The 16,486-nt window shown below is 31.8% G+C and overlaps 2 protein-coding genes across 4 annotated transcripts; one reads left to right on the top strand and one right to left on the bottom strand.

Annotated features, from left to right (window-relative positions):
* The first annotated feature begins 3,182 nt into the window (after positions 1-3,182).
* On the top strand, positions 3,183-12,736 carry LOC141668052 (uncharacterized). Of its 3 annotated transcripts, none has more exons than XM_074474736.1 (16): positions 3,183-3,342; positions 4,129-4,245; positions 4,390-4,506; positions 5,412-5,528; positions 5,672-5,773; positions 6,089-6,214; positions 6,910-7,071; positions 8,022-8,174; positions 8,855-8,956; positions 9,049-9,138; positions 9,328-9,474; positions 9,557-9,679; positions 9,768-9,863; positions 10,180-10,338; positions 11,218-11,275; positions 11,405-12,736. In XM_074474736.1, the coding sequence occupies exons 1-16, from the start codon at positions 3,259-3,261 to the stop codon at positions 12,568-12,570; spliced, it is 2,919 nt and encodes a 972-aa protein (XP_074330837.1). In that variant the 5' UTR covers positions 3,183-3,258; the 3' UTR covers positions 12,571-12,736. The 3 variants fall into 3 exon arrangements, with proteins under 3 accessions (XP_074330837.1, XP_074330839.1, XP_074330836.1); XM_074474738.1 differs by having other exon boundaries at positions 6,089-6,217; positions 9,557-9,664; XM_074474735.1 differs by having other exon boundaries at positions 6,089-6,217.
* Positions 12,737-14,168: 1,432 nt separating this feature from the next.
* On the bottom strand, positions 14,169-15,920 carry LOC141667337 (elicitor-responsive protein 3-like). Its single transcript, XM_074473778.1, has 5 exons — positions 15,765-15,920; positions 15,110-15,175; positions 14,792-14,918; positions 14,544-14,658; positions 14,169-14,403 (listed from the first exon to the last, which is right to left on the bottom strand). The coding sequence occupies exons 1-5, from the start codon at positions 15,829-15,831 to the stop codon at positions 14,368-14,370; spliced, it is 411 nt and encodes a 136-aa protein (XP_074329879.1). The 5' UTR covers positions 15,832-15,920; the 3' UTR covers positions 14,169-14,367.
* Positions 15,921-16,486: the final 566 nt, after the last annotated feature.

Genomic DNA, 16,486 nt, shown 5'->3' with positions numbered 1-16,486 from the left:
CTTTAGCACTTAAGTTCTGATATCCATCTTCTGATGATTATCTCCTGATAATATAAGTACTGATATCTTTAAGTACTGACTTCCAGTAAGTACTGATTTATCCTGTTTAAGTAAGATTTGAAAACTAAACATAAATCATATTAGCCATGACATTATCAAATATATCTAACACATATTTCTTGATTTTCGTGTGAAATCAGTTCTTCGGTTTCTGTAGTGACAGTAGCAGTCTATACTTGGCTACAAAAGATGGAGTAATACTTCTACAATAATCGTCAATACACCCACGATTCCCAATAGTAAGTCGTCAACATATATCTTATTTTGATTTTATTACATAAAATTAATGTATCTCATGTTTTACACATTTTTAAATGCAGAATACGGGGTGTAGTAACTTTCAATAAATATCCTAATTTGATTTTATTCTAATTTCAAAATTATTGTATATCTTCTATTATACTTTTTAGTTATTTTTTTCCTTTTATTTAATTTGATTATTGTTTTCTGTAATATATTTGTAACTTAATTTAAATCACCAAATTAAGTGAAAATATTTTTTATCTATTCATTGTAAATATATATATATATATATATATATATATATATATATTTTAGCTAGCGCGCAAACAAAGCTCCTTAGTTTTAACAATAGGTATTATGTGATACACATCAAATCTTACTTATTTCAAATAGAATGATATACCGTATCTATACTCTTTATTAATAAGCGAAACAATGTATAATTTGATGCTAAAAGTACCAAAGTACAAAATTTTGGTACTTACCTGACATAAGTTGACTTATATTCTCACTAAACTTTGTTTTTAACACAAATCGACTTCTATTATTTGTAAATTTTATTTTATTTTTAGTTAGTATTCATCCAATTGTCTATTTACTTTATAGAATAAAAATATTTTTTAAACGATTTGTAAATTATATTAAAAATTTATTAAGTTACGTTAAATTAAGTAAAATAACTTATAATTATTTTTAATTTTAGAAAAACTACAAACTACTAAGTAAACTACTAACACGAATTGACTTATATTCTCTATAAACATTTTTTATAAATTATATTAAAAATTTATTAAGTTGCGTTAAATTAAGTAAAATAACATATATTTACTTTTATTTTGAAAAACTACTAATTACAAAGTAAACTATTAACACGAATTGACATCTATTCTCGGTAAACTTTATTTTTCTATAATATAATTTTTAAAAAAATTAAATAATGGCAAATGACTTTAGTAACATTTATTAACTTTTAAACTGAAAATTATTGATTTAAGGATTGTATTTGTTACCGTCCATCACAACGTTGATTTACTTTAAATTAAAAAACATATTTTAACATAAACAAATTTATGGGTTGTATTTAGATTATATTAAATAAGATTAAATTAAGTTTAATAACATCTATTTACTTTTAATTTGTAAATTAATTTTTATCGATAATTAAGTAATATTAAATAAACTATATTGAAAAGGCTAATTATAAGATAATTTTCAAATTATATTAATTAATATTAAATTATCTAAAGAATAGATATTTGATTCATAAAATAGAGATACAATTCGTTTCACAAAAATAAAACTAATATGTTAGATTTTTATATCAAGTAAAACAATACAAAACTAGAATTATAGTGAAAAATTTCATGACTGATTCGATTCTTTTAACCACATAACTATTTTTTGCAAGTACCAATTTAATACTGATATTAATATATTAATTTTAATTCGTGTGTCATACGGATTATGAATAATTCTCCATAAATATTAATTCGATATTTTTAATCTCGGGCCCGTACTTAGCACGGGTTATCAACTATCTATACTAATAAAATCTCAACTGACAAAATTTAACTTCACTCTCTGTAAATTTTATTTTCTTCAATTTTTATTTGTAAATTTTATTTTCTTCAATTTTTATTTGTTGCTGAACATCCAAGCCTCAGTTTACTTTAAAATAATTATATTGATAAGTTAACATGTCAGATTTATATAAGTAAATAATTAGGTGCATGCATAATTAGAATTATACGATGAAATTTTAGAGTTACACTTAATTTTGATTTTTTTAACTACATATTTTAACAACAATTTATATATTATATTTAGATAAGTATTTTGCACGGATTATGCGTTTCAGTTTTATACAAATAATAATATGATACTATTATTTTTAATTTCGGCCCGTACTTCGCACGGGTTACCGACTAGTATGATCTTATTTAAGCGTGTTACTATTCATGTCATTGTTACTAAAACATTGGTTATTTCTAAATTTTCACCCCTAGTATAACCTAACAAAAAAATATTTCAAATAACCCGAAACTAGTATATCAAGTGCACTTTACCTTTTATCATCATTAACTTTCTTCATTTTATTTTTTCTGAAAATTTAAGAACATGTTAGAGAATCTAATTTACAGTATTTTATTTTTTTTCTCTTTTCCTTTTAGTAAAAAGTTTGTGAATATTTTCGGGACAACCAAAGTGTGGTCACAAAAACACATTTAACACATTTGATAACTAATAGAAAGTAACGATTATTCTACCGAATTTGTTGAAAAGCGAAAACACAATTTTGACATGAACAAGAAGAAAGTCCTTCTTCATTGCAGGTCTTCATTTGGTGGAGAATGATACCATGAATATGATCAACATTTTGACTAACTCATGGGTCTGACATTATCATTCAATCAATTCAAGCTATAACCTAAAGACTTCACACTAAATTGAAGACCCGTTCAAAATAATTTGTATTAGCTTAAAATGCATAACTTATGGTTCAGTTACAACAAAACATGCATCTTTCGCCATGTATTTCACAGATACATGTATTTTATAATATTTTAAAAAAGTTAAATAACGCTTGTCGAGAAAACTGAAAGGGTACATATTAGAAGATGGAAAGTTATTCAACATATTTTACAAATTCATTTTATTACCATTTAAGAACGGTATATAACACACACGCATCAAATTATAAATCATTTTCTATTGAAAAAATTTGTCTAAACATTTTTTTTAATTTTTATTAGTAATGATTTATAAGTTGGAAAATATTGAAAAAGAGTAAGGTTATCCAAAAAGCAACACGTGTTTCCTCCAATCCAATCTTTTTTTACTCCGCAATACAATCAATTATATAAACACTCACATTTCTTTTATTTACTCACTTTAGCAAAGCCCTTTTAGAGAGACTGAGAGAGAGAGACTGTGTGAGAGAGAGATCCAGGAGAGATGTCACCGGAACAATCATCGGACTGGCTTCCCTCCGGCTGGACTACCCGATCAAAATCCAACGATTACGGCAAGAAAATCAAGGTCTAATTCATTTCAACCTTCTCTTTTCAGATACCTAATTTGTCTAAAATAGGCAGTTTCACTTATTTTTAACTGAATCGATTCAAAATTGCTCTATATTAATTATAAATATGCATATTGTTTGACCTAATTAGTTCGGTTAAGTTGTTGAATTAATGGATCTGTGTTTATAAGAAAGTGTTGACTTGTAGATATAGTTCAATTGAGCTGATTATAAGATATGTTATATGCATGAGCTAGGTTTGTAAGTATTATAGCAGCTGCATGTTTGATCTGAAGTGAATTTGCTATCGATTACTTCAGTTGGTGAGTATATGCTATTGTTATCTTGTTTGGCTCGATTGTAGTCTCATATGATATTGCATGTGATGTATTAGTTAAAATACAGTGTTTTAGGTTTTTTTTTCCTCGAAATGCATATTTGACCTTACTCAGTATAAAAATTCTATATACATAGTAAATTACTAAATTGGGGGAGCTGTTGTTGGAGGAGAATTGTTCAGCTCTTCATTTTATGTTTACGGAGCTTGTTATATCGTTTCGACTGATAGAAAGTCTACTTATCACACAATTTTGGAGTCCCTGCTCTGGATTCTTTTTGCATGATTATTTATTGTCAGCTGTGAAATTCTTTTTGAATATTAATATCAATGGCACATTTTAAATTAGGTAAGTAGTCTGTAGTTGCATGCGACTACAGCATCACCTTTTTATTTTTTCTTCGTTATTTCAGTTATGTCTTGGGTTTTATTTCTGACTTCATGTTTTATGCTATTTCAAATGCAGTTCTACGTTGATCCTGCCACTGGACGTAAATTCTACTCAAAGGCACAAGTTGTAAAGTATCTTGAAGAGGCAAAAAGTGAAACTATTCCTGAAGTAGCTATCACCTCAGTTGATAATGTTTGTCCCATATACTTATGTTTCATTTCTTGAAATTTTCTTGACCAATGACATTTATAGGGTTATAGTATCAGTAATAATAATTATCTTTGGATCACTCTTTTTCTATATCTCATCCCACTCTTGGCAATATAATGTGTACAGGCTGTAAACAAGGTAAATGAATCTAAAGCAAATGAATCTCTTGACTGGTTACCTGATGGGTGGATTGTAGAAGAGAGAACTCGCATCAGTGGTACTTCAGCTGGGTCAAAGTTCAAAGTATGAGTGATTTGATTATTGCAACCTCAATATGACCGATATAATCTTGCCCTTAACATCTAATAACATATTCCCCTTGTTAAACCAAATCAATAAGATTTTATTCTTTACTTATAGATTCATGTTGCTTATGATGGTCGAGTATTCATCAGATTGTGTGAAATTGGAATTTGCGTGGAGCAGCAACTTCTATGTTACTACTGTTTCGGATTGTCAACCTTTATTTCTTTATATGTCATCTTGTATTTAAAAAATTCACAATACTGGTAAGTGACTACTATAGATAGGTCAGGGGGTTGAGTAACTTACCGTAGCAGTAGACATAGATCTAATCATGTAAACAAACTTTGCTGCATTAAATCAACCTATACATAGTAAATAACTCTTTATTTTGTTTTACCTAATATAAAAGGTTCATATTTATAGTAAATTGAGAGAGCTGTTATTCGAAACGAATTGTTTAGCTCTTTTATTTTATTTACGGAGCTTGTCATATCTTTTCGACTCATGGAAAGTCTACTTATCACACAATGTTGGAGTCCCTGCTCTAAAATCTTTTTGCATGACAATTTATTGTTCACTGTGAACTTCATTTTGATTATAAATGGCTACGGCACATATTTGTGGAGTCCGTGCTCTGAATCTTTTTGCATGACTATTTATTGTTCGCTGTGAACTTCGTTTAATGTTCACGGTACATATTTGTGGAGTCCCTGCTCTAAAATCTTTTTGCATGACTATTTATTGTTCACTGTGAACTTCATGTTGATTATAAATGTTTACGCTACATATTAAGTTAGGTCTGTAGTCTGTACATGCATGCAACTACATCACCTTTTCATTGTTTCTTCGTTTTATTAGTTATGTCTCGGGTTTTTTTTCTGACCATGTTATTTCAAATGCAGTTCTACGTTGATCCTGCTACTGGGCGTAAATTCTACTCAAAGGCACAAGTGGTTAAGTATCTTGAAGAAGCAAAAAGTGAAACTATTCCTGAATTAGCTATCACCTCAGTTGATAATGTTTGTCCCATATACCTTTGTTTCATTTCTTGAAATTTTCTTGACCAGTGACATTAATAGCGTTGTATTATAAATAATAATATTTATCTTTGGATCACTCTTTTTTATATCTCATTCAACTCCTGGCAATATAATGTGTACAGGTTGTAAACAAGGCATATGAATCTCTTGATTGGTTACCTGATGGGTGGATTGTAGAAGAGAGAACTCGCAACAGTGGTACTTCAGCGGGGTCAAAGTTCAAGGTATGAGTGATTTTATTATTGCAACCTCTTTATGTCAGATACAAATTTGCCCTTAACATCTGATAAAATCTTTCCTTTGTTAAACCAAATCTGAAGGAGTTCTTATCATTTTGTGTAAAATTCAAATTTGCAGGATATGTTACTATTTTTTTGGGATTGTCAAGCTTTATATTTTTATATGCCATTTTGTATTAAAAAGTTCACAATATTGACAACACATCTTGCTGCATTAACCCCCCCCCCCCCAAAGAAAGGAAAAAAGTGACCAAGTTGCATCTTTTAATATCTTTCACATAAAAAGCTGTTTCATGGCAGGTCTACACTGACCCGAAAAGTGGAAACAAATTCTACTCAAAGCCCGAAGTGTCTCGATATCTTGCCAAAATCAGCAGCAGCAGCATCCCACAGTTTGGCATCAATGCTGTTAACGGAGTTTCTTCTGTAGTATGCCTCTCTGATTCTTTATGTTATTATTTTCTGGTATCATAACCTGTACAACTTCTTTGGCATAATCATGTATGAGAAAGTCTGTATAGGAAGTTTACGAAACTTGTACAATTAAATTAAAATAAAAACGAATTGAGTACTTACCAGATTAAATTTTAAAATGGTTGGCAGTGGTTTCCATCTAGTTTTGGACTCTCAGATTATCTTCATGATTTACTAAGTTGCTGGATTTTGTTCCAATGTGCATTATAAAATAAAATCTTATCTAAGGATGCTTGAATCTCTATGTTGACATGTGGAGGCAGGTCCGTATTGCTGCCTTTTGTAGCTTCAAGAAATAAAATGCTAACATCCATATCTGGCTATGATTATAAATGCAGTTGTTTTTTCATTTGAGCTCTCGTAAATGCATTTAAATAAAGAAATAGATAGCTTCTAAAATAAATTACAAATGATGCCTAGATTGTCTAAGCAGTGTCAAACAGTGACTTTTTACTTGCTTTCAGTTTGAGATTTTATAACATACAATGTGTTACAAATGCATAAATGTTTGAAGTAGAAAACTGTTGCATAGGTAGATATAGTGCACCCCTGAAGTGACATCTGCTTGGTGATATAAATTTTTATATTTTCAATTTCTTATTTATCTTTTTATCCTTTCATTTTAATTGTGGTATATATTTCTCAAGACTGTTGAAGAACCGAAACAAACAAATAAGGAAACAAAACAAACACACGAGGAACCGAAACAAACAATTGAGGAAACCAAACAAACTAACGAATCTCCAGAATGGTTACCTCAAGGATGGAGTGTGGAGTCAAAAACGGGAGAGCATGGAAAAAAGCGCAAGGTACAAGTCAAGTCATATCATCTTTATTACGTCTATGCCACCTTTTGCTAAATTATATTCTGATCATCTGATGTGTGATTATGACACCCTAATTTCTATTGCTAATCTGCGTACTGCATAGTGAAGCAATAAATACTTTTATTAAAAAGTGCGATTCCATGGAGATTGAAAGATAAATCCTATTGACGGAATGTGAGTAGTCAAATACTAGACCTATTAAAACATATATGTGATGTAATGCCAATACTAGACCTAGTAATACTTAAGGTGCTAATGATCGGTTTGAGTGGAAGCGATGCAATCAGGTAGGAATGTTATTGATTTATAAAATTTTGTGAAAAAAAATTCATGATTTACGTTTCTTCTGAATTATTTTTACTAATTTAAACTAGAGTTCATTCTACAAATTTTAAGATGAAAGGATCATGCCTACACTCACTTATTGACAAACCTCATCATAATGGAGAATTTAAACACTCATTTTTTTCCTTATCCTTCTTTTGTATTGTCTTTCACCTTTACTTTCGTCAACAATTTCTCATTCCATTCCTATCCCCATTCTGTTCATTTCAACCATAAAGAGCATAAGAGTTATATTAGTTTTTTCAGTAATTTAATAATATCTGACTAGGAAAGTAGAGAAGTCAAAGCAGGTTGTTCATGTTTTCTTTGTTAGTTTCTATGTTAGCCAGAATAAGGTGAAAATTTTCTGACAGGAATGTAGTGAGCTTTAAACTTTGATTGTAAGGATTTGAGTTAGTTGTGAATTGTAATGGGTAGCAGTTATTTTCTTGTTAAATTTTGTAAAATTTGAAATATATTGAAAACTCCTTGTAAGGAATTCCTGTACACCCAATGTGAAGTTGACCCTTATTCTGATGTTAGTTTTTACTCTAGAATTTTGGTGATAACTTGCGTTCTTGTAACTAATCTTTTTATTATCATCGTAGGTCTATACTGATCCAGCAAGCGGATTTAAATTCTATTCAAAGCCTCAGGTGTCTCGGTATCTGGAAAAGATAAACTCCTCTCGACAGATTGTCAGCGGCAGCAACTCTTCTCCACAGATTGTCACCAACTCTGCTAATGATGTTTGTCCCATGGTATGCTCAATTTTTCTAAAACAATCTGAGATAATTAGACACTATTATATATAACTAGTTTTAGACGTGACAACAACCATTAGCAAGAAATTTATCCGAGTTAAGTTACTCATTTTAGTCACTGGTGTTACTTATTGGTCAGATTTGAAAACAAAGATTTCTTAAAAGACTTGGCCCCATTCCAGGAGAACTCGTTTTAAATTATTTTTTCACAAGATTGTGTTACAAATTCCTTTTCCTGTTTGCACAAGGAAATTTTTGTTGCCTAATACTCCCTCAGTCCCTTCCAATTGTTTACATTTCTGAGGAAGTGTCCGGCACGCAATTTAAGGTGCATAAAAAGTAAAGTTATGTAACTTATTTTTATAATTTTCTTTTTCTGAATAAAAGTTGAATGTTTTAATTTTTATTCAGAAAAACAAAATTGTAAAAAAAAATTACAGAACTATACTTTATATGCACCTTAAAATGCGTGTCGGACACTCTCTAAAAAATGTAAACAATTGAAAGGGATGAAAGGGACGGAGGGAGTAATTATTTTTATTGGTGGTAGGTAGCTTATAACATACTCTTTTTTCTTCTCTCAAGGAAAGAAAGCTTGTCTAATGCTTAAAGTTACAAAAATATTGTAATTGTGCTTGGACTGTAAAAAGCTTTCTAATGTTTTATATTGTTTTCAGCAATGCTTGGATGAAACAGGAAGTGGGCCCTCCTTTAAGCCAGAAGTTTCTCTAAATCACCAAACGAGCAAGAGCAAATTTGATGAAAACTTAATTGACAATGTTTGTGCCAAACTTCATCCTCTACAGAGTATGATATACTCTAGGGATATTTCCTTGGCTGGTAATGATCTTTAATCTAATTTTTTGTGTAGGGTACTTTCGAGAGGGTCACAGATGAAAAGTTTCCTCCAGGGTGGGTAAAAGAGATTAGAACGAGAAAAACTGGTGAACATAAAGACCAGGTTAATGTCTACTGGATTCACATAGAACTAATGGTTTTCTCTTTTTCTTACGTCCAATAAGAAAAAAGCTATATGCATGTATGACACTAAATATGTAAATCCGCTAGAGTATACTGCATTAGACATTTGTTATGTTGACAGGTGTATAGAGAACACTGTATTAACTATTAATTTATATTTGCTGTTCAGTTTTACATAGATCCTGTGGGTGGATACATGTTTCGTTCGAAAGCGGATGCTCTGCGCTATGTGGAAACAGGAGATATCAGGTACTGCAAATGCAGGCCGAGGAAAAGAGACATTAGTGATCTGAATTTGATGATCGAGAACACTCCTGTAAGTTGTCAGTTTTCAAATGAACCTTTGTTCACCGGTATGTCATTAACTGTATCTCACCAAAGGGGTCTCTTTCTTTCAGCGTAATATAGATCAGTCAACAGGGGGAATAAACTTGTCAAAGCCTGAGGTCTCTGAAGACCACAAAACCAATCAGGGTGACATATCTGGAGACCCTTCTGTGTTGAAGGTGTCAAGGATCAATGTATTATTATATAAAAGATGCTCGAAAGAATTTAAACATGTGGTTTTTTCTATGAATATTTCTGATTCCTTTTTAAATAAACATATAGGACATGGCTGGGAAGAATTCTTCTGAAGAGATACCAGCAGGGTGGAAGATAGAATACAAAACCAGGAAAATGGCTAATCGAGTTGTCAAAGATCCGGTACTGTCTATTTTTCTGACTTGAATTGAATCTAGTTCTTGTACTATAAAGGACTGTATCCATGAGCATCATACAAATACGTCAACCCAAAGATAGATTACGTATTCTGGTTCTCTAAAGGAATAACTAAAATAAGGTTAATCAAAGCAGATGAATAAGATAGGCTGAAATTTGCATTTTTTGCTCAAGATATGCTGCAACTTCTCTTTGTTGCTACAATTTAAAAACAAAGAAGTTGTTCCATGTTGCAAAGTTTAAGCAAAATCTTCTGTGTCGATTATTGTATTGATGAATAATGAAATTCATACACATACAGTATTATTTGGATCCTGTTTCTGGCTACGAGTTCCGCTCAAAGCCTGATGTTCTGCGTTATTTGGAGACTGGAGATATAAATTCATGCAAAATCAAACCAAAGAAGAGGGATGTCAATGGTCTGATGAGCGCTCAAAATATCTCTTTAAGTCTTCATCAGGTGGGGTTTTGCGTGATTAACTTGAAGGTTTTATCGTGTTGAGTATCATTATATTATGTATTGATGTTTGTGTTCGAGTATGTACATGTTACATATTTAGTTTGCTTATGATTTTAAATGTTCGTGCTTATAGCTTATAGACCATTGCAATGCTGGTATGCAAATATCTTTAATATCTTGCAAAATTTTGTACAAGCTGATAGGACATAGCATGGTAAAACTAATATCCCTATTTTTGTAATGAATATGTTTGTTAGACCTGCTTGTTTTCATATTGAAGGATTATTTATCTCAAACTTGTTTTTATATTCTTGTTTGTCTGGTTGTTACTTGCTAGCACACCTGTAATAGTTGTGAAGTCTTTTTATGATCCGCAAACTTCTGAGTTTTGACTTAAACCCAAGTGCATTGTATTAATTGTTGAAACTTCACCAAATTATATTAGGTTATGTATGTCTATGGACCACTTTGGGATCTCCCATTAATGTTTATGATTTTTGTGCTTCAGAATGGTAGGCCTACCTCTAGGGTTTTACAAGTAATGTCCCATTCACACACGTAGCAACGGTCTATGACGAGTTTCTGTCTGTGTTAAATGAAATTATAGGATATCTTAAGAATGTTAACATCTTTTTTTGCCAAGTATCTGAACGCTAATTTCTTTGTCCACTGCTTGCCAAGTTTCCATCAAAATATTATATTTGGATCTTAGTAGTTATTTTGCAAAGTAATCTTATTCTGCATTATTCTTAGTGACTGTTGTTTCCCTGTCCATTGTCTTCTCTTCCTATAGATTATTGTATAGTTTAAGTACTGAGAGGTGGTTAATATTGCAGATTAACGTTACTACTTTTAATTCTTGAACTTTTGCCTTTTCAGCCATCATCAGCTGTTGAGGTGAAGAAATCAGGGACTTCAACTAAAAGACAATATCCTGGTCAGCATATATAAGATTATAATCTCAATTCAGAGTTTTATCAGCATATACAAGTCAAAATGCATATATAATATAAGTCTAAGTGACACAAAATCAGATCATTTCCTGATGTAGAATTTTATGGTTTAGGTGAAAGTATGGATACCACAATCGTGTCAAAAAGTGCAGTCTCACCAGAAGGAAGGTCACAGAGTAGGCGCAGAAATGAATCTGTTGCAACAATGGATCTTTCATCACCTGCAGGACATTTACTTGAAGCTACCCCAGAGAAGATCTCTGAGTCAATAAATAAAGACTCCAATGGAGGAGTTCTAAACATTTCTTCTGCGAATGACATTATTTTATCTGTGATAAATGATATTTTTAATGATGACGAAGTGTTAGGGAGTGAGCATATCATAGAAGAGACTCAGAGCCCAACTAAATCCAAGAAAAAAAGAGTGGTTACCCCACCTCTTCGATCTTCAAAAAGACTTGCAGGGGTCAATCTCGATCAGTCAGTGAAGAGTAGTCTAGGTGAATCTTCTCAAGCTGTAGCTGGGAATGGTGAAGAAATAAAAGCCAATTCCTTGTTACACATCAGTACCTCATCTTTTGAAGTGCCCCAACAACTTCAGACTCCGACCAACGGAGAGGCTGCAGATCCTACTTCCATTTGGAAAGATAATATATTAAGCAATGAGTTGAATGGAAGTGGAATAAAGCTAGTTGAACAATCTGTTACAGAGAACCAATCAGGAAACCAGGTGACTGAGAAACCTGGTGATCGAAGTCCCCCGAAAGAGTTGGCACGAAATGCTTTCACTGGTGATGAAATTACTTCTACTGTATATCAGATGGACAAGGGGAAAGAGCAAAAAGGCGATGCCTTAGAAAGCAATTTAAAGAGGCAGGAGGTGGAGAAAAAAACTGATAGCAGGCATGAATTAGAGCAGCCGCCGATTGAATATCCGTATATGGAAGATCCATGTTTCGAATTTGCATTCAAAACTCTCACAGGGGCAATCCCAGTTGAGGAGAACTTGTCATTTCAGGATTACTTCAAGGAGCAGGATACTTCTCAAGATCAATATAATGGTCAAGTTAGACAGCTGTCGGAGACTGTACAACCCAGCAGCTTTTCTACGATTGAGGTTGCATCCCACTCTGCTGCCATGGAGACACCCGTGCCTTTGCAGCAGTGGCCTCCAAATAGTACAACTAACCCTGCGTCTGAAAATATCAGTGTACCTGGTTTTACCAAGACTAGTCAACAATTTGTCTTTGGGGCTGGATGGCAATCAAAAGCCAAATGAAGGGGATATGTTAGTTTTAAGGTAGAACAGATTTAAACATCAATGTACTTGTAAACTGTGTTGTAAAAGTCTCCTCACCAGCACATAAAATCGCTAATGTAATATTTAGCCAGTGCTTTTGTACTTAAATTTATTCCTATTTAAGGGCATGGAGTTGTTTTGTTAATTTTTGCTTAATACTTTCTAATTTCTACAGCGGAAAACTTTTAAACTGCTCAACAGGTGCTCTAGTTTTCAAATTTGATAGGTATGATTGCCTGTTCACTGGTCGTTACTTTAGTAATTATGCATGTTACTAATTGTCGTTTGAACTTCTATTGAACTACAGTGCTAAATGTTGAAAGAATTGTCATTTGAACTTCCACTGAATTGACAGTTCGTGTTATCGGTATCCATAGAGTTAATTGCAGTTTGTATCTTTCATTTAAATTCAAAATAGTATACCTATTTTGTAAAACATAATTTGCAACTCCTAACTTTCAAAATCAAATACAACATGCATTCCCTTCATAATTTTCAGTTATAAAATTGGAATTGAGGTGTTTATTATTATTATTATTTTTATAATTTAAAATATTATAATATTAATGTCATTTATTTTATATTTTACTTAATATAATATTAATGTCAATTATTTTATATTTTACCCAATATAATATTAATGTCAATTATTTTATATTTTATTCAATATAATTTTTAAATAGTTAAAATATAGATATATTTAGAAATTTTATGATTATATCTATAAACATATATTTACTTGATAAATATATTTTAAGTATTTTAGCATTATAATTAATTTAGAGTATTACCAACAGAAACTAACTATATTTTTTTTCATGTAAAAAATGCATTAAAATAAATATTTTTATTGATTTGAAATTTTAATTATTAATATTAAACAGCTCAATTCCAGTTTATTACTTAAAATTGTGAAGGGGATGCATGTTGTATTTGATTTTGAAAGTTAGGGGTTGAAAATTTTATTTTACAAAATAGGTATACTATTTTGAATTTAGATGAAAGATAGGGATTGCAAACTGCAATTAACTCGTATCCATAACTCTTATCCATATTATCATTGCTGCTACTTTAAGGTTTTCACAGATTGAAGATGGTACTAATTCCTGAATAGATGCGGTGGAAAACAAGTGAAGATGAGAAAGTGTTCAAGTTTGAGGGTAATATAATTCTAAAAGATTACATAAAACTAATTAGCACGCCGGTCAAACTTATATCACTTACCTTAATTTCATATGTTTTCTTTGCGCTACCCCTGAAAGCAGCACGGCTAACCACCCTGACATAGTAGGGCATCCGGAGCACCGCCATGACAGAGATACATTTGTGCTGCTTAAACTGCTTCACTTCTTTTTTTTTACTTAAAAGTGATTTTGCTACTAAAAGAACTCGGGAACAATGCTCAGCACCAGTTATATAGGCGGAAACAAACTGTAGAGGTTACCTTGATCATAGATTTATGTTCAGATTATTCCATTGCTCATCAAGTCACAAGATTACGGCGTTAACCCAACTTTTCGTGTCTTAGAATTTTGTAAGATGATTGTAATTATGTTCTTTAATCTGGACAAGTGCAATACTCAGAAATATGTTCATAATTTCATCCAACCAAATAAAAGTACCAAGATTACAAAAGGTATTCAGAAAAAGAAATACTTAGATATGCCAGTATCAACTGAAAACCATTTTCACTGCAAATTCCCTTCTGATGCACTTTGATCACGATATCAAGGAATGCAGATGGCCAGATATTTATCATTCCTGGTATGAAGATTGTTAGTTTTCTTCTTCTATAGAACGGTCATCTACTTCCTGAAAAGAAACAAGATATTTATGGTTAGTTTTCTTCTTTCTGTTAAGTCAATGGAAGCTTGCTTTGCAAAGGCATACAATGGTAAGTGGAATAATGTCTACTTGCTGGAGCTAAAAACGGTACTAAGAACTACAATTACCTCTGGAGTGAAAGTAAGGCCTACTCTAATCTCTCCACAAAATTCTTCATCTTTCACCACATTGTATGATGTTGGAGGTATACTCCTTTCCTCAAACAAGGCTTCAAGTGGAATTCTGGAATATATGAAAATTTGAATTGGTCAATGACCATTCCTTGTATTACGAGTGCAGTCTAATTGCTTCTCACTAAAGGTATTAGTTCTGATTTCCAGAAAATTGTTTTTGCTTATAGAGAGAGATGACTTACTTTGCCTCCCCTACGAAGTCATCAGCTGAACCAGCATCACTATCCATGATTTTGATTGACAGTTCTGAAACACCGGCAGACAAATTGAACACGAAATTCTCATTCCATTCCGGCTCAGATCCCATTCCTAAGGCAAAAACACCATACAGTCAATTTTCACATCACAGACTCAGCACTGAACTACTGATACAGAATGATGTAATTTATTGAAATAGCAATACCAAAAATGTATTAATAAAACTAATATAAAGGTTTACAATGTATGATAATTGATAGGAATATATAAGAATAGTGTACAAAGAAACGAATGTATTCAACCTGATGCGACACTACTCTTCTGCTCTTGTGTTCGACAAGTGATAACAACATATGGATCCATGTTACCTACATAAATACAGTTCAATTAAAATTTTCTGAAACAAAATCTAAAATCACGATATATTTCCATCAAACATCGAGCTTCACATGACAAATCAAACAGATAACCAACGAAAATAGTAAATAATCACACATATGCATAATGTATGAACCAAATAGCATAATTTTACTTAAACCTGATTTAAGCACTAAATTATTTAAACAAGCCACAAAAAAAAAAAGCAGAATCGGCTAATGATGATGCATAAAGTTGCACCGTGAACTGTGTATAAAATTTGGTGAGACAATCTATGCTTCAATTACAACTGGATTAGCAAAGTGCACATACATGATACTACCTCAGACATCTAACGTTGGAAAAAAGGTGGCTGGTTTGATCAGTTGTATCTATCAAATGCAGGGTGTCAAAATCAATATCATGACAGATCCAGTTTATGTTACATATAAATTAAAAAAGAAAAAAAAACAGTGATTCGGATTTTGATCCCAGATGAGAAGATGAACAGGAGAAAGTGAGAATGATAGATCTTTGATAAAATAGAGAGATTATTTACACTAGCAAGTAAAAACAAAGACACACAAATAAAGAACATACAGAGAAAATCAGAATTGTCGAGGCCTTTAGCAGCAATGAGAAGAACTTCGAGTGATCCTCGTTTCATCCTTGCTTAAAGTTGAGATGTGTTTGGATCTTATTATTTACTGTGTTTTTAGGATGATCGAAACAAGAAATAGACAAGTCTTTGGGTCTTTTTGTTTCCTTTGTTATATATACCCTGATGTTGACTTGTATACTTGGACCGATCTATATAACAGACCCGGTCTGAAAGAGACTGGCCCGGCCCGAATTCAGACAGGGATTTTGTTTGTGGGGGCTTATCTTATCTCGATGAATTATTGAAATTGGCAAGAGCAAATTTAAAAGCTAAAATTAAAATACGAAAAAAACAATTAATTGGAACAGAGACATGATAATTCCTTGCAATTGGGCTCAGATGAAATGTAAGTACAGGGGAGGACCAAATTAGTTGAATATGAATGCAACTTGTACCAATTTGGCCCACTACATTGCCTTTTATTTCTTAAATATTTTACACTAAAGTATAAAGTACTTTCCAGTAAGGTTGAAAAAGCAATTTGGAAAAATTTTGCGCCAACAGAAACCGCCGAGATAATAAACCAAACCACTCCTAATCGTTGTGATGCTTGTAATTATTTGTACGTTAAAATTTTCGCTAATAAATTTAACCAATGTGTTCAGAAACGGAGAAACAAAGACATAAAATCATAAATCAAACCACTCCTAATCAATACGAT

Source organism: Apium graveolens, chromosome 6 (assembly GCF_009905375.1).
Source record: "Apium graveolens cultivar Ventura chromosome 6, ASM990537v1, whole genome shotgun sequence".
Taxonomy (NCBI): domain Eukaryota; kingdom Viridiplantae; phylum Streptophyta; class Magnoliopsida; order Apiales; family Apiaceae; genus Apium; species Apium graveolens.
Note: the sequence above shows the minus strand (reverse complement) of the source record. Positions and strands in the feature narration are given on the sequence as shown.

Coding starts and splice junctions, on each gene's coding strand:
- LOC141668052 (XM_074474735.1), top strand. CDS start 3,259: ATGTCACCGGAACAATCATCGGACTGGCTTCCCTCCGGCTGGACTACC. Junction 5,774..6,088: donor CAGCGGGGTCAAAGTTCAAG/GTATGAGTGATT, acceptor GTTTCATGGCAG/GTCTACACTGACCCGAAAAG. Junction 9,864..10,179: donor ATCGAGTTGTCAAAGATCCG/GTACTGTCTATT, acceptor ATACACATACAG/TATTATTTGGATCCTGTTTC.
- LOC141667337 (XM_074473778.1), bottom strand. CDS start 15,831: ATGAAACGAGGATCACTCGAAGTTCTTCTCATTGCTGCTAAAGGCCTC. Junction 14,919..15,109: donor GAAGAGTAGTGTCGCATCAG/GTTGAATACATT, acceptor TTTTTGCCTTAG/GAATGGGATCTGAGCCGGAA. Junction 14,404..14,543: donor GCCTTACTTTCACTCCAGAG/GTAATTGTAGTT, acceptor GTTTCTTTTCAG/GAAGTAGATGACCGTTCTAT.